The 18,715-nt window shown below is 45.6% G+C and overlaps 1 protein-coding gene across 2 annotated transcripts in view; it reads right to left on the bottom strand.

Moving 5' to 3' along the window:
• Positions 1-17,815, bottom strand: part of AUG3 (HAUS augmin-like complex subunit) — a 135,460-nt gene extending 117,645 nt beyond the window's left edge. For both annotated transcript variants that reach the window (XM_086499466.1, XM_086499467.1), the window contains exon 1: positions 17,574-17,815. In XM_086499466.1, coding sequence (XP_086355592.1) covers positions 17,574-17,749 — 176 coding nt within the window. In that variant the 5' untranslated portion in view covers positions 17,750-17,815. The remainder of the gene's footprint in view (positions 1-17,573) is intronic.
• Positions 17,816-18,715: the final 900 nt, after the last annotated feature.

Below are 18,715 nucleotides of genomic sequence, written 5' to 3'. Positions count from 1 at the left end.
AGATTCATAACAGGTGGTGGCTCCAGTATGTCCCAAGAGCAAATTGGGGAGTGAGGTTGTTTTGTAGTTGTGCCCGGCCGTCCCTCAGGTAGAGGTACCTTCTCGACGGTGCATTTCACAGTGTTGCCTACTCGATAGGTTGGTATGAGGCAGACCCCATTCCTAGGGTTTCCTGCCAAAATGAGGGCAACATGTCACTGTGAGTGACTTTACACATTTTGTAGCATTTAGGCCTATTTATGTTGGTTGTGGGGTTTTCAGGCTGCGTAAGGCATATTTTTGCCCACCCTATATAGGGAGACCCCCTATATAGCATTTTGGTCATATCATTTGTTTGCAAAGCTTCCAGCATTTTGGACACTCTCTCTCTAGCATTTTTGCGTGCTACTCTCTCTCTAGCGTTTTTTTCTCTTGCACCATTGATCCTCTATAGCGTTTTTGGCCATAGGGCTCCCCTTCCCCTCCACTCAGACACCCTTAACATAAGATTCCCTTGCGGTGTGTGCATCCGTGCCCGTTCGGCGGGCAACACGCAATAAAATTTCAGCTAGGAGGAGATCTGTTGCGATGGATACGAGATCCATTGGCTGCCCAGTCCAGAGAAGAGGTTTGCTTGCAGTTCCTCTAGGTGCCTCGTCACATGTTCAAGTTCTCTCACACGATGGTGAGGAGTGACGATTCTGACGTGAGCTCGGTCCGGGATGAAGAAGTACGACCTGAGGTAGCACCCGCTGGTGGTGAACCACCCGTCAACGGGGAGTGGGGAGATTGGTCCCAGTTCTACTTCGGCATAGGTGATCGACCAATCAAGATACCTACCCTCCCTACCTTTCCCTCAGATCAACAATTGAATGGCAACAATTATGCCATTTGGAAAGCGACCATGATGGCGGTCTTCGACTCTTACAAGCTTAGAGGCTTTGTTTTGAGCAAAAACCAAAGGATCCTTCGGGAGCAAAGTTATGCGAGCAGGTCAATGCTCAAATCCGATCCTTCATTATCCTCAATAGTACACCATTTGTCATCAATCACCTCTGATTGATGGAGGACGCGAAGTTGATTTCGGATCAGCTATTACAGGCTTGGACACTGGCCCTAAAGACTGGTGCCCCTTTCGGTAATTCTTTATTATTGCTCACAACAAAGAACAACTCTCATGGGTCCTTTGTGCTCAGACTTTGCGTCCAGATGCTCTGCAGAGTGAGGCCCCAGGGGCTCTTATAAACATTACAAGGGATGCTCAAAGCAAAGCCCCAAAAGCGCTTTCCTCAAAAGCATTGAGCCCCCAAAAGCTAGCGTTAAATCTGCCATCGCATTTTGCGAAAGTACGTACGGCCTACCATGTTAGCAACGTAAAACGCGCACGTTCGTACAGCTACCACGTCATCAACACGATTCGCAGGCATCCCTACAACTGCCACATCATCAGTCTTCACACGAGTTTCTTTTATTCCTTGTGTCCCTTAGGCCCCATCGAATAGGGTCCCATAAGTTGGTAGGAACTGAACTTTTAAAATTAGGCCACTTGGTAAGACTTAAAGGTTGGTAAAACTTCTTCTGCATCTTTCACTATGGATTTGACCCCTCTCTGTCCGGAGTCCATCCTTTAGGTCATGCCATGTCATCACTTCGTGACATACCCCCCTCTTGAAAGAATTGTAATTGCCCTCGATTATGCCTGTGAAAACAGACATAGGACAAAAACTAGTTCTGTAGATAGTGACTCTAAGCGCCGATGCACTAGACAACACATATCCAGTACTTGCACGAAGACGATAGTCAATGAACATCACTATCCCCGTCGAGATCTTAGATGAGAATCATTATCACTATAACGTATCTAGCATTACCGCATCGATCTCTAACTGATGTCTTCATTCACTAAATCTTGTTACTATCATATCTTTTCATTTCATATTTCAATCAAGCAAGCCATGCCCATCCACACAAGACAGTACATCCACATAGCATGCAATGCACAAAATCAGACACTTAGTTCACACTGAACACCGTGTTTTCAATCATTCAATCTAGCCATCTCATTCCGTCCAGAACTTTTGATGCACTTAGATCATTGTGCAGCCATCTCATCCTTCCGGAACTCTTGATGCACTGACAACAGTGTCCAGTCATCTCATCCAGGTAGACATCTTGATACACTAGAATCTCATTCAGGTTTCATTCACTTAGCCATCACATCCAAATCTCGTGGATCTCTAACAAATGTATGGATGCACTAAGTTCAAATCATTCATCAAACAAAATGTTGTAGACATTTCATCTTTCTCTACATGCCTCTATCAATACACACATGAAAGAGCACATGTTGTCAGTTCAATCAAGGAAACTTCCTAATGCACACAGTTCATAAAGTCATTCCGCAAAATACTGCCAACCCGTCAGTACCCTAAAATCTCAAAGAGAAATTTGTGAGTTTATTCAATCTAGGCAATCTGTGACAAGGGAGTGGAGTGGCTCCCCTCTTGAGCAATCTACACAACACCAGATTCAACAGAGATGAATGCTATCGAGATGGAATAAAACCTGGACTTTGGTTCCCAGACCCAACAAGCGGAGGATTCCCTCGACGAACACAAAGCGAGACTTGTTGCTGAGGGTTTCACACAGCGACCAGGCACCGACTTTGACAAAACCTTTGCTCCCACCGCTCACATGACTACCATACGCACAGTGTTTGCTCTCGCAGCCAACTTTGGTTGGCTTATCTGCCAGATGGATGTCAAAAGTGCGTTTCTGAACGGAGGTTTGGGTAATGAAGTTTATGTGGAGCAACCTCCTTGGTTTCGTATACCATGCAAGGAGGATTGGGTCTATCAATTGTGGAAAGCATTGTATGGACTGAAGCAGGTTGGATGACAGTGGTACCTCACACTTGACCAGTTTCTCGTGAAGCTTGGGTTACGGCGTACCTCATCAGATTCGAACTATTATGTTGTCTCTGATGGCTCTTTGGTTGCGATAGTGATTGTCTTTGTGAACGATCTCATTTTCACAGGCTCATGGACCAGCAAGATCAAGTCGATCATGAAAGCTATGGAGACACGTTTTGAGATGACTGATCTTGGGCTTCTTCACTATTTTCTTGGATTCGAGATCTTTCACACACCAGACGGCATGGAGGCTCATGGACCAGCAGGATCTAGTCGATCATGAAAGCTATGGAAACACGTTTTGAGATGACTGATCTTGGGCTTCTTCACTCTTTTCTTGAATTGGAGATCTTTCAGACACCAGACGGCATCTTCGTTTCTCAGTGGAAGTATGTGAAGGCTATCCTAGAGAGATTCCAGATGACAGGCTAGCCTCGTATGGCTGACTTATTCCCGACAACCAGACGTCTGTTACACAATTTCTGTCCTCCGTTCCTTCAACACCCGACCTCGTCAGCGACATTGGCAGTGTGCCCAGCGTACTTTGCGGTACATCAATGGCACCTTGGACCATGGTGTATTCTATGGTCGCTCCAAGGGTTGCACCTTACTTGGTTGGTGCGATTCAAATTGGACAGGAAATCCAGATACTCGGCGCTCTACTATAGGAGTAGTTTTCACATTCGGCTCGGGACCCATTTCATAGAGCAGTAAGCAGCAACCCAACAATGCGCTATCTTCCACAGAGGCGGAGTACAGAGCAGCGTGCTATGCTGCTTGTGAGGCCGTATGGCTACGGAGATTATTGGAAGAGTTATGTTTTTCCCAAACTGCTACAACTCGTCTTTTGTGCGACAATCAGAGTTGCATTGCTATTGCCAAGAACCCTATCTTTCACACTCGGACAAAGCACATTGAGGTGCGGTACCACTATGTTTGGGAGCACGTTTTGGCTGGAGATCTTCATTTGGAGTATGTCCTGACAGCAGATGTTAAGGTACAGAGGAAGTGAATGTTGACCTTTACTCAAGATGAGTGCTCCGAATTGTGCTCAAGGTTCCTTTTACTTGCGGAAGGAAGAGCCTTCCGTTCCTTTAGTGAGAGAGTGCAATGGACACAAACAAAGTGGATAAACACTGTGAATGAAGGTGTTGAGACTGAGAGATAGAGAGAGAAGAATACGACCCCAGAATGTTGTCAAACCCTCCTCCGAAGGCCCCACTCTCCATGGCAAGAGCGGTCTACTATTGATTGCACAAATCTCTACAATGCTTGGACTTGCCGACGATGTCGACGACGATGAGGACGACGGCGAGACGGGCTGAAATCTGAAAACGCTAATGGCTGAAATCTGCAAATCTTTAGCTGTTGAATTCTGACTCTATGTCGATGACGATGTCGATGGTGACAATGCAACGACGACGCGCTGAAAACGCGCTGAAACTACAAACTACGCTAGATCTGACCATGCGGCGAGGATCTGCTGCGGGAAGGTGAGATCTACGAGGTTTGGGGATTCTATTGCGGTATCTGAAAACTCTGGTGCTACTGCTGATTCTGTCGCGATGGAATTGCAAAACGCCGAGGTTGATCTGCAAACCAAAAACGCTAGGGTTGAAAACTGTCCTTGTTGAGGAAATCTGCTAACGCTAGGGCTGATTCCGTTGTCGCTGTGGAATCTGCTAACGCTAGGGCTGATCTGCTGTGTCTTGTTGTCGTCGAGGCTGATCTGCCATGCAAAACGCAAAGGCTGGTCTATGGATGAAAAAGGCTAGGTCCTTGCTGTGATGCAAAAACGCTACGCCTGCTGGGGGTTCTGCTAAGAAGGTGCCTGTTGAACTGAAATTCCTGCTACCTCTTCTGCCAAAAAGTGCTAGCGCTAGGTTTCTTTATATACTTGCTCTGCTAATTTGCCCTACCCAGTTCACAACAAAAATCATTTAAAAATAATAAGTGAAAAATGTCAAAAATAGGAAAAATAGGTCTATGCACTGTAAAAATGCTCCTGATGGGTTCTGATGGAAATTTGATGATCATGTTGTGTGCAACCAGAGGATATGCATCTAATCTAAGTGTCTGGACATGCACAGTGTGCGAACAGACTCACAAAAGTGCCAGATCACTTCCTAATCTAGCTGAACTGAACCCATGTTATGAAGTAGCTTGTCCACGTACACATAGGGTTAGATGTGCGCGTGACATCGCCTCCTTTTCAAAGTGAGGTACTGGTACCGAACTGTATGGCGTCAAGGGAGATCGCCAACAGGGTCTGGAATCCTGGAAAGGACTCTTCGCCAGCCCACTCTGATGCATGGGTCATGCGATACTTGAACTTCATAAAGGTCTGCAATGCTTGCTTCTTTGGGCCGCACCGAAAGCGACACAAAGTCATTTGTGGCTCCTTCGATGCTTCAACTTCGTCGATAATCATGCGTCTACCTTCTTCAAGAATCTTCGAGGATGAAAATTACTGAAACCACTTTCGACACAAAAACATGAACATACCCATTCCATGTAAAATGACTGGAAAAGGACTTTTCTTTCGAAAAAACTGTGCATGCAATGTAGATGAACATAGAGACGGAGTGCCAAACCATTTATCAAACACACGCAAACAATGGGGTCGAATCTTGACTTTCTGATCTAAATCAATCAATTGTGGCAAATCATAATGAAAATGCCGATGCTTGATGCTCAATCCTTCTTGTGCTCTTTCGGTTACCATGTCATGCCAAGAAAGAGACATGGATTGTGAATTCCTTGAATGCAAACATTTCTTCTTTTCATGAGTAATCCGCATACATCCATGCTCATTCATGAGTGAATCGTGTTCAACGTACAATATGGCATGCCTATGAAAAGGGATCACATAAAGACGCTGACTAAAATACAAGAAACGACCACGAATGAAACATTCGAACAATGCGTGCTGACTAATCATACGAACACATAGTACTTCCTGTGAGGGTTCTTTGGACCTCGACTCAAGAGCCAAGATCGGTTCTTCGCGAGGGATCGAAACTTCCTGAGGGGGTTCTTTGGACCTCGACTCAAGAGCCAAGATCGGTTCTTCGTGATTGATCAAAACTGCAATAAGGTTAGCTTCACTAAAAAAAGTATCAACTAAACCATCATCCTTGTGAACAATCACATCATTTTCCTGCAAATCATCATGCTTGTCATTATCATGCAATTCATCATGCTTATCATTGTCATTCAAATCATCATGCTTATCATAATCATGCAAATCATGTGTGTCATGATTTGGAAAAGAAGAAACTGAGAGAGTTTGCTTTTCCTAATCCTTTGCAATCAGTGCCTGCATACTAAAAAAGAGTCACAACAACACTTGCATGTGTTGGGCTCTCTGTTGGGCTGCCAACAAGCGCGCTTGCTCATGCTCATGCTCACGCTCCAAGGCTACCCTTCTGTCTTTGGCCGCCAAGCGCGCGTGCTCGCGGACACGCTCAAAGGCTAACCATCTTTCTTCGTATTCACGATCCCGTTCTGCTTTTCTTTCTTGGTGTTCACGCTCTATGGCTGCCATTCTTTCTTCATGTTTTGTCTTTCTTTCTGCTTTTCTTGCTTCGCGTTCACACTTCCTTGCTTCGCGTTCTAACTTCCTGTCCATCATCATCTTGTTGAGAGCCTCCATAGGAGTTAGTGCAATCCTTGTCGTAGATGGGAAAGAGGAAGGGTCGGAAAAACCTCCTGGTGGAGAAAACTCTTCTTCGCCACTCCCATGCTCACCACCTTCATGCGAAGTATCCAATCCGCTTCGGGTAATGACCATCCAGTGAAATCTTGGGTTCTTAAGTTCACGAGCAACTTGGCTTCTTGTGGGTCTTGGGGTCTTGGGTTCTTAAGGGTCTTGAAGTTCTTGAGTTCTTGACGTGCTTGAGGTTCTTGAGGTTCTTCTTTCGCTTGCAATCTCTGTTAGAGAAGGATCTTCTCTTACCCAAGCTCTTCTCTTTTCTGCGGGCGCACCTCTTGGCGGCCTTGCGCTCACACCAAGGTTGCTTTTTCCCACCTCACATCAATTGGCCGGCCGCTAAGTGCACGGTCCGCTCTCATGAAAAGAGAAACAAGGGGAGGCTGGACAAGCCCTTCTTTCTTGGGTTTCCTGTCACTCTTCAAAAACACGATTAGGAATCGACACGCCCAAGAAGACTTGGGTTACGTGCAACCGCAACAAGCAAAAAAATTCTTATGATTCTTGTGATTCTTTCCTTGAGTGATATAGAACATTGCCAAAGCTCTGATACCAATGTAAGATGCAGAGGAAGTAAATGTTGAACTTTGCTCAAGATGAGTGCTCTGAACTATGCTCAAGGTTCCTTTTACTTACGGAAGGGAGAGCCTTCCGTTCCTTTAGTGAGAGAGTGCAATGGACACAAACAAAGTGGATAAACACTGTGAATGAAGGTGTTGAGACTGAGAGATAGAGAGAGAAGAATACGACACCAGAATGTTGTCGAACCCTCCTCCGAAGGCCCCACTCTCTATGGCGAGAGCGGTCTACTATTGATTGCACAAATCTCTACAATGCTTGGACTTGACGACGATGAGGACGACGACAAGACGGGCTGAAATCTGAAAACGCTAATGGCTGAAATCTGCAAATCTTTATCTGCTGAATTCTGACTCTATGTCGATGACGATGTCGATGGTGACGACGCAACGACGACGCGCTGAAAACGCAGAAGTTGAAATCTGCCTTTTTCAGGCTGAAACTGCAAACTATGCTGGATCTGACCGTGCCGCGAGGATCTGCTGCTGCGAGAAGGTGAGATCTGCGAGGTTTGGGGGTTCTACTGCAGTATCTGACTGCTGAAAACTGAAAACTCTGGTGCTATTGCTGATTCTGTCGCAATGGAATTGCAAAACGCCGAGGTTGATCTGCAAACCAAAAACGCTAGGGCTGAAAACTGTCCTTGCTGAGGAAATCTGCTAACGCTAGGGCTGATTCCGTTGTCGCTGTGGAATCTGCTAACGCTAGGGCTGATCTGTTGTGTCTTGTTGTCGCCAAGGCTGATCTGCCATGCAAAAACGCCAAGGCTAGTCTGTGGATGAAAAACGCTAGGTCCTCGCTGTGATGCAAAAACGCTAGGCCTGCTGGGGGTCCTGCTGAGAAGGTGCCTGTTGAACCGAAGTTCCTGCTGCCTCTTCTGCCAGAGAGTGCTAGCGCTAGGTTTCTTTATATACTTGCTCTGCTAATTTGCCCTACCCAGTTCCCAACAAAGTCACTTGAAAATAATAAGTCAAAAATGTCAAAAATAGGGAAAATAGGTCTATGCACTGTAAAAATGCTCCTGATGAGTTCTGATGGAAATCTGATGATCATGCTGTGTGCAACCAGAGAATATGCATCTAATCTAAGTGTCTGGACGACATGCACAGTCTGCGAACAAACTCACAAAAGTGCCAGATCACTTTCTAATCTAACTGAACTGAACCCATGTCATGAAGTAGCTTGTCCACGTACACATAGGGTTAGATGTGCACGTGACAGCAGACATCTTCACGAAGGCTATACCTCAGCGGACCTTGGCTTCTCACCTCGACTCATCTATGTTGTCTAAGATCCGGTGCTGAGAGGGGGTGTTAGAGTTACACCACTGTTGCTTCGCCATTTTGTACGGCTAGCGATTGTCCCGGGTTGGCCACCCATCGCACATCATCTAGATTGCATGGGCGGACACTTTTAGCACATGTCTGGCCGGTCATTTTCTGAGCCTGGCTGGGTACACACAGTTTTAGCCATTTTTTGGGCTTTTATGTTTTTTGCACCAGTTACACATTTTGCCCTACCTCAACCTAAGATTCTATAAATGGAATGCTTAGGGTCTTGTAGTCGTTCAGATTGAGATTGTCTATTGAGAGCATCATTTGCAGAGCACTTGTGTTCACTCTCTCTCTCTCTCTCTCTCTCTCTCTCTCTCTCTCTCTCTCTCTCTCTCTCTCTCTCTCCATCCAGTGTTTTTGGCTACATACCCCCAAACATTGTTCCTAGCATATAATGCTGATTTCTAGGCGCATAACCAACCATGCTTTGAAACACTGTTCCACCCCCGAAATACCCAGGATGTACCGTGGGTAGTGGAAAAACTTGTTGCATAGCCTGGATATTGGTTCCGTGTCCATTTAATGCAACATGCGGACTCTGAAAGGTGGCCTGTGGAATGGGCATCCTCACCACCTGTTCGTGGACAGAAAGAACTTGTCTTGGAGCCCCACATGACTCCGCAACATGAGAGTGCTCCCCCCGTCCTGTTGGGATGCACAAGGGACCGGCTTGAGCCTCAATAGGCTCTATTGTCACAAGACGGGCACCACATGCCAATAGAAAAGAACAAACTGAACGGACTTTTAGCTTCAATAACAACTGAACTGAAAGAGAGAGACGACACGTGACACGAAGTGGCAGAATTCCACCCCAGAGAGTATTGGCCCCAAACCTTGGCACCCCTTTCGGTATTTCTTTATATTGCATCAACATAGCACAAGGCGGTAGTCTACGCTCTGCACCTTCTCCCAGAAGAGTGCCAAAGAATGAGCCCTAGCCTCATATTTAAAGGCCCTTGGCCATTAAAAGCAGTTTACATGAAAAGCCTTCAAACTCAAAAGCATCTGGTCCAAAAGCAGATGCCCAAATGTTGCCAGCGTGATTTACAAAAAACCGTACAATTGCCACGTCAGCAGCATCGCAGAAATCCGTAAAGGCTGCCACGTCAGCATGCCAGTGCAAAAACCGTACAATCTGCCACGTCCGTAGACCAGAATGAATTGCCGAAATCTACTGCTTCTGCTTCTTCACTTAGGATTTAGGCCCCTCGGCCGATAGCTTTGTCCTTCAGTGACTTGACACGTCAACAGTTTGTTGAAAGAGAGTAATCGTCCGCGATTATAGCATATCTGCAAAACAACTCAAGTTTGCTCAAAATTTTCCGAAGGTCATTCCAAGGGACAATCCGAGGGACAATCAGCTTGCTCTTTTTGTTAACGAGTTGGTTTCTCCTTTCATCTAGATCGGAACTCTTGATATTCCGGCGTAGTAAAATTAGCCATCACACCCAGATCGCACTGATCTTCCGCAGGTGTCTTGATGCACTAATATTACTTACCTAGGCAATCTCATCCAATTAGGAATATTCAGTGTTTGGCACTGGCACATCACAATGCAACACAAATGCTCACATATGCATGTTACAAGACATATAAACATAAAGTCATTGATGAACACTCCCCTCGCAAATAACCATCCAGGCCCGGGCCATGAGCTGTTCAACGACTCCCTCATCACTCCTCCTGCAAATAACCTAAAGAGGTACGGGCCATGAGATATAGAGGCCTTTTACAACCAAACGCCCCCCAGACCGCAGCTTGCGTCGTTTGGAGGTGCTGAGAGTAACCACAGCTCAGACTTCTTAATACTCCCCCCATAAATAACCACAAGGGTCCGGGCCATGAGTAACAACAACAATACTCCTCCTGTAAATAACCACAAGGGTCCGGGCCATGAGTAAAAACAACACTTTTCCATCATTCAATACCTCCCCACAAATAACCACAAGGGTTCGGGCCTTGAGTATGAACAAGCATTCTCAAACATCATTTCTCACTACTCCACCCGAGAATCACCAATCATTGAAACCAGATCAAAACCAGAGTCAAACAATTCAAATCGGCACCAAGACAGGTTCAAAACAAATACTATCCATTTCCAACAAATTCCAAACAGGATCACCAAACAAGTTCTCAAACAAAACTCAAACTTTAAAAGCAATCTCGACATCAGCCAAGCTCAAAAAGTCGACTGACTTTCCATCCTGAAACCTGCACCAAAAAAATTAGGGTTAGGTTCCTTCCATAAGGTCGTAGCCGACCACAGCATGATCCATCAGTTCTTGGACAGGTAGTGTCCCTCTGGCAGCGATGGTAGTCCCAAGCCATACCAATCACATTGGACCTCCAAGGTCATCAGCTTGTGAAGAGACATCTACTGATAGATGTCGAGAAATTTCAAGTTATAATCTGCTAGGGTTTCCATGGCAAGCATTTCAGGATACCCCACTCTGCCAGAAGTTGCACTCCAAAGGAAGATGTCAGAAATCATATAACTTCGGGCAAAAATTTTCTTGAAAGCTTGCCAAGTCCTTGGAGTGTGCGGCTTGGTAGCTATAGACATCAACACCTGCATGACATTGCTTTTGAGAAAAACAATGACTCAAAACATATATTGGATCCTTCACTTGCAAGTGATCTTTTTGGCTTATGTCCTGTAAGACATGAGCAATGAAGACGAGAGCGCGTCTGATGCGCGATGAAGTAAGTGTGGGAGTGGCTAATAAGTCCGGGGTCAGGACCCGAAGATACTTCAAATCAAATTCAAGTAGCCTTTGGTTTGCTCTGTTTGCTCTTTTGTAGGACCGGTATGCTTTCTAGAAAAGCACACGCCTGATGCTCTCATATCCACTATCACAAGACGAGCACCACGTGCCAATAGAAAAGAACACATTGAACACATTTTTAGCTTCAATAACAACTGAACTGAAAGAGAGAGACGACACGTGACAAGGAGTGGCGGAATTCCACCCCAGAGAGTATTGGCCTCAAACCTTGGCGCCCTTTCGGTATTTCTTTATATTGCATCAACACAGTACAAGCCGGTAATCCACGCTCTGCACCTTCTCCCAGAAGAGTGCCGAGGAATGAGCCCTAGCCTCATATTTAAAGGCCCTTGGCCATAAAAAGCAGTTTATATGAAAAGCCTTCAAACTCAAAAGCATCCGATCCAAAAGCAGATGCCCAAAAGCAACCAGCATGATTTACAGAAATCCATACAATTGCCACGTCAGCAACGCAAATCGTGGAAACCCGTACAAGCTGCCACGTCAGCATGCCAGTGGAAATCCGTACAATCTGCCACGTCAGTAGGCGAGCATGAATTGTGAAAATATGTTGCTTCTGCTTCTTCACTTAGAGTTTAGGCCCCTCAACTAGTAGTTCCGTTCTTCAGTGACTTGACATGTCAGCAGGTTTGTGACATCTACTGCATGAGACAGTTGCCTTGTCTGTTGTGACACTAGCGGCGCTTGCAGATATTCCATAAACCTAGGATTCTACACCAACCGAGAGAACACATTCACAACAACAGCCACCTGTCCTGAACGCATCCTCGTCTAGTTGCCCAATCATAAACCCTTGACCTTGTGGAGCATTCAAATCAACGAAAGGTACAGACAAAGGTGGCCATGAACTCTCGCCAACCTCGAACACTGGAGGAATAGCCTTTCTGTCCTGTGAAGAGGAACCCTCTTCCCTGGCGTCGTTTGTCCTGTCAGCCATAGTGTAATTCCAAGTTCCCGTACTCGTCTTCGTCACAAACCAACCAAGGCTCGCTCTTTAAGGAAAGAGTGATTCTGTCCCGGCAATGGAACCATGAAACCGGCCCGTAGGGCAGTAGACTTTAGCTTTCACACGATTCGTACTTGATAAACTTTACTTGACTTTAGACACAGAGCAAAACTTCACGAATAGACCTTTGACTAGAATTAACACTTTACACAAAGCACGGCCTGGGAGCTAGAGTGCTTCCAAGCAGACAGCGACACCCTGTAGGCCCCAAAGACTGGCGCCCCTTTCGGTATTTCTTTATTCTTATGAAACTTCAAACTTAGAATTAACACTTTACACAAAGCACGGCCTGGGAGCTAGAGCGCTTCCAAGCAGACAGTGACACCCTGTAGGCCCCTAAGACTGGCGCCCCTTACGGTATTTCTTTATTCTTATGAAACTTGGGAGAAAACATGCGAGTTCCTACGAGCTGTCCCGCTTTTACCGGGCTAAAAATGGCCTACTCTGGCCCAATTTCAACAGCATAACCACAGTAGGAGGCTGCTTCAGTGACAAGAAGTAGCGTAAACTCTGAAGATCAATAAAGACCCTGAAATCGGCTCCGAGTAGGTAATGTCGCCACTGAGTAAGAGCACGGATCACTGTCAATAGCTCTTTTTGTCAATTCAGGTCATGAAAACAATCTGCTTTCATAAGCAATCACATGGCCTCCTTGCATTCAGACCGCTCCTAGACTACAACCACAAGCATCACAATTAACTTTGAATGGCTTTTGCAAGTCTGGCAAAGCCAACACTGATCAAGTAGTCAGTTTTTCCTTAAGTATTTGAAAGGGAGTCGCCTTTGTCGGTCCCCACGAGAAAGGGACTCCTTTTTGAGTCAAAATATGCAAAGGGGAAGCTACCTCTGCAAACTTCCGAATGAACCACCTGTAGTAAGAACACAAGCCCAAGAAGCTTCTAACTTCATGAACATTCTTCAAGTCTGGCCAATCGCGGATAGTCTCAATCTTGGCCGGGTCCATCTGTACTCCTGCCGCCGCTGAGACGATGTGTCCCAGAAAGAGTATCTCCAACAAGAAAAACTCGCTCTTTTTGGCATTGATAACTAATCTGTGATCACGCAATGCCTGAAAGACCTGTAGCAGATGGTGTCGATGTTCTGCTTCATCCTTGGAGAAAACTATAATATCATCGAAGAAAGTGTCCACAAAAGATTGATGCTCTCGGAAAATCCTATCCATTCGGTTAAAAGTCGCTGAAGCATTGGTAAGTCCAAAAGGCATCACCAAAAATTCGTATAAACCAAACCTTGTCCGAAAGGCTGTCTTGTAGACATCTCCCGGAGCGATTCTGATCTTATGATATCCGCTTTTCAAATCAATCATGATGAACCAAGAGGATCCTTGAAGTCGGTCAAGAATATCATCGATCCTTGGAATCAAAAATCTGTTCTTGATAGTGCTTTTACTGAGAGCTCTATCATCAATGCACGTTCTCCAAGATCCATCTTTAATACCAACAAAACCGGAGAGCAGTAGGGTGAAGTACTCGGCTGAATAAGACCCTTTTCAAAAAGGTCCACTTGGTTCATGATTTCTTCATTCTTGGCTCAGCTAACACGGTAAGATGACGGGTTCGGTGGTGTGCTTCCAGGAATCAGATTAATAGTATGGTCCTCAGGACGAGATGGGGGTAACTCGCCTGGCAGGCCTTTAGAGAAACAATCAGCATGTGTGTGGAGAAAATCTTGGCGTTCTTTGTCTAGTTCAGACATGTTCGTTCGATGTTCATCATTCAACTCTTTCAAATAGATCGAGTAAACAAAAAGACTGGATTTCATTAATTTTGAAATGGCCGAAGCCGATACAATGGGGACGGACTCGCCCTTCAATTTTTCATTTAGTACAATTTTTCTGCCCTTCTCGTTTATCAAATTCGCTTTCTTGGCCCAATAGTCGACCGCGGCGTTGTTCTTATGGTACCGAGGAACTCCTAGGAGGACGTCACACCCTTCCAAAGGCATGATGTAAAAATCCTCGTGCCCTAAATACCCTTGACAATGCAAATGAAGTTTGCCAATGACAAGCGTAATGGCTACATCTCGTTCGAGCACCGCTAGAACTGCCTCCGCTGGTGGCCTCATCATGCCAGGCGTAATCTCGAGCCGCGCCGCCAATTCAGGTGAAATGAAGTTGGCCTTGGCTCCTCCATTGAAAAAGATAAGGGCTTCCTGATCTTTCACTTTGCCCCAAGCTCGGCAAAGTTCTGTACTTTCATCTATCTGGCTTGGGTCGGTTCCCATGCAATCCGGTACCAGTCATGCTTTCATCTTGCCTTTTCTGCCACGTTCCTCTGCTGCTCTAGAACTCTCTGGCCTGTCTTCAGTTTGTCCTTGTTGTGCCTTTTTGGGGCACTTAGCGGAGATGTACCCTTGTTCCCCGCAACCAAAACACTTCCCCTCTTTGAGATAGTTAGCCCTTTCTCTAAGAGTCAGTCGGTTTCTTTTCCTGGGGACTCTTTAGCAAACTGAAGCATCTGCTTTGTGCACTCGTCAACCTGTTGTCGACGTTGCATCTCCAAAAGTTCATACTGTGTAGGCCAAGGTGGCCCGTATACAGCTTCTGTTAAGTCGTTGGAATTTTCTGAGTTGCCTCCTCCCGCCTCGGCGATTGCAGAAGAGGTTGATTGGTTCTTTTCGGAATCCATAAGTGTCGCAAGAAAAGGGATCGGATTTCCTGGTAGAAGAGAAATCGATCGTGCTTTGATACCACTGTAACAAACTTGGACACCCCAAGTCAAGATTCTGTCGCGACATAGCAGAGATTCACTTCAAAACACTTCACAAATTTAAGAGTCGACACGGCCCGGCGTAGTTCCAAGCCAAGAGAGATAGGCGCCAAAGACTGGCGCCCCTTTCGGTATTTCTTTTATATTAATCTTTGAGCAAAGTACAACCGCCCGCCGGGTACTCGCTCTCAGACTTTGCGTCCAGATTCTCTAAGAAGTGAGCCCCTTGGGTCACTTATAAAGGTTACAAGGGATGCTAAAAAGCAGAGCCCCAAAAGCATCTTGTTAAAAATATGCCAAGCCAAGAGAGATAGGCGCCAAAGACTGGCGTCCCTTTCGGTATTTCTTTTATATTAATCTTTGAGCAAAGTACAACCGCCCGCCGGGTACTCGCTCTCAGACTTTGCGTCCAGATTCTCTAAGAAGTGAGCCCCTTGGGTCACTTATAAAGGTTACAAGGGATGCTAAAAAGCAGAGCCCCAAAAGCATTTTGTTAAAAATATGCCAGTAAAAAAGCAGCAACGTAATCTGCGAAAATCCGTACAACAAGGCCACGTCAACATCAGCGTAAAACGTGGAGTTCTGTACATTCTGCCACGTCAGTAGGCCACCGTGAATTGCGAGATTCCGTACAGCTGCCACGTCAACCAGTCAACGTGCATTATGGGCGTCCATACAGTCAACCACGTCATCACTGTGGGTGTGTCCGGGTTGCTCTGCCACATCATCAATTTGTGACATTACAACACCATGTTCTCAACGACTTCGCGTTGCTGAGACAGATGGGACTTAATTATAGGTGATCTATGCTTTGATGTCGACAGTGATCAAGGACAGAAACCCTCAATTGAAGAGGCACTTTCACAACCAAAGTGGAAGTTGGCCATGTAGAAAGAGCTTGATTTCAATAACTTGACCTGCCATGCAGAAGTTGATTTGTGTCAAATGGGTCTACAAGACCAAGTACACATCTGATGGTTCTTTGGATAAGCATAAGGCACGACTCGTTGCCAAGGGCTTCTCTCAAAGACGAGGTGTGGACTATGACGAGACCTTTGCACCGACTGCAAAATTAGTGACCATTCGGATAGTTTTTTTCCTTGTTGCCTTTTTTGAGTGGCCCATTTTTCAAATGGATGTAGTTTCGCATTTTCTCAACGGCGAGGAGGTGTATGTGGAGCAACCTCCAGGGTAGGGTTGGATCCAGATTTCACTGACATGGTTTGTAGGTTGTTGAAGGGGCCTGAAGCAAGCCCCTTGAGCATGGTACCAGAAAATAGATCTTCCTATAACACTCCTTTCGACGTTCTTCTGCAGACCCAGATTTGTATATATACAGTGAGGGAGAATTGGTGACTCTTGTTATCCTCTATGTGGACGATCTTGTGATAACAAGTAGCCATGTTGAGCACATCAACAGTATCATGGAGACCTTGGCTAAGGAGTTTGAGATGAGAAATCCCTCTTGCACGCATACACAGAGGGGGGCATCTTTCTCTCTCAGTAGCTCTATGTCCAAGAGTTGTTAGAAGCATGTATGACTCAATGCAAACCTATCTCATCTCCTATAGATTCCAATCAGAAGTTGTCACAGTACGATCTCTCTGATGTGGCAGAAGCTACAAAGTATCAGAAACTGATCGGTTTTTTTATTTGGGTTCTCAACAGTCAGTTTGATGTCAGTTTCTCAACGAGACTTCTCAGCTCTTTCGTGCAGAGACCCGCCAAGTCACCTATGGAGCAGGCTATTTGAACTCTGCGGTATTTAAAGGCGACCGATTCATTAGGGATTCACTATGCGATTGGAGGTACAGACTCCAAGATCATTCTACGAGGATGGAGTGATTCACATTAGGGTGGAAATCCAGATGGACGACGGTCGACTATAGGTTGCACCTTTTTTTTGGCTCAAGAAGAAACAACCTACAACTGCCTTATCTTCCACAGAGGCACATTACAGGGTTATTTGTAGTGCTACATGTGAGTCAGTGTGATTACGGAGGCTACTTTCGGAGGTTGAATTAGTTTGCATAATCACATTATATTGTGATTACGGAGGCTACTTTCGGAGATTGAATTACTACGCATAATCACATTATATTAGTACATGAGGCTGATGTATTCTTTGCTTGCAAATAACTTGTACGACATGATCCTATTTCTTTGTGAAATAAAATTGCCTTCTCCATACAAATTAGCTTCAACCTCTATGGATCCGACAAGAGTATAAACCATTTATCCGCTCATCTCTGCAACCAAGACAATGCCGCATAGGATTGCATCCATATTTGTCCACATTTGTTGTATGATGGGGGTCACTGAAAGTCGAATCAGATTACACAATACTCGCACACAAGTATAAGGATCTTCGGAACCATTTTTTTGGGTTACAAATCAATCTTTAAAAGGAGCATTCCTGAAATCTCTGGCAAATCAATGGCAGCCTCAGAAAGACCGTTCGTTACCTAGGTGATAAATTATTACAACGAAGCAACAAGTCCCAGACATTAGGAGGAAATGGGGGAGACGACTTAACTGGAGAGCTTGAGGGAGAGAGAGAACATTGGAGGGGCGGAGGCTGGAGCAAAGCCAGTGCAGGAGCGGGCGCGTTTCCTCATACTGGAAGGGCCATTCGAAACTGTCTGCGTCCAGCAGCTGCCAATCTTCGTATCCCAACTCCGCCAACAGGTTGCATAGCCTAGCCCCGCTCATGTTGGCTCGTCACTGCCCACTGGCATGGCGAGCGAGAAGAAGGCGGGTGCTACTCTAATTAAGTGGCTTAAGTTATAAAGTGTCCACCAGATACACTATGGGCAACGTTGTACACTATGGGCATTGGGCAACCTTGGGGTGCCGTCCAAAATTTGGCAAGTTATGTGTAAAGCTTCTAGCAGCCATTTCCCATTTGGCCTGCTTTGATAAGTTATTAGAAGTGTATTCGGCGAGCTGCTGCGTGTGAGCTGTGCACAATGAGTAAAAGCCTTTAATGGAAAGTAGTCATCATTTATTGCGCACATACAATGTTACCCGCCATGTTTCTCTCTTACATTTGTAAAGTAGGGAGGGTGAGAGCATGATGCAATCTCTCTCTCTCTCTCTCTCTCTCTCTCTCTCTCTCTCTCTCAAAACCTAAGTTCAACTCTCCTCATCGGCTAGATCTTTAAGGTCTCTTGGGATAGTTTCCTTAGACGGTTAAACTCTCTTCTTCTTCTTTTTCTTCTTCTTCTCTCTCTCTCTCAAAACCTGAGGAAAGAAGATGTTTTGGGTGCACTAAACTGTTGCCTTTGATTTGGTTTCCCACATTTAGCATGAGCATTGATGCACTCTTACCTACACCACCCGCCTTATTTAGCCACAGCATACATGCACGCTTAGCCAGTTGACTCTCTCTCTCTCTCTCTCTCTCTCTCTCTCTCTCTCTCTCTCTCTCTCTCTCTCTCTCTCTCTCTCTCTCTCTCTCTCTCTCTCTCTCATACACACACACACACACACACACACAATGGAAATATGTTGGAAGTGTGATGGGTACCAATGGAATGGAAGGATTGCAATGGATGGAGTTACTAATCAAGCAAATGGTGTACTTCTTGTTGTGACTCGAGATGATGTACAAAGGATCAACAGAGTGGACAAGCCGAATGTGCACTCTTTGCTAGGGACGACAAGTGCAAAGCAATG

The sequence above is a fragment of the Adiantum capillus-veneris genome, chromosome 25 (assembly GCF_014529385.1).
Source record: "Adiantum capillus-veneris isolate H3 chromosome 25, ASM1452938v2, whole genome shotgun sequence".
NCBI lineage: Eukaryota > Viridiplantae > Streptophyta > Polypodiopsida > Polypodiales > Pteridaceae > Adiantum > Adiantum capillus-veneris.
This window is presented reverse-complemented; position numbering and strand designations above follow the sequence as displayed.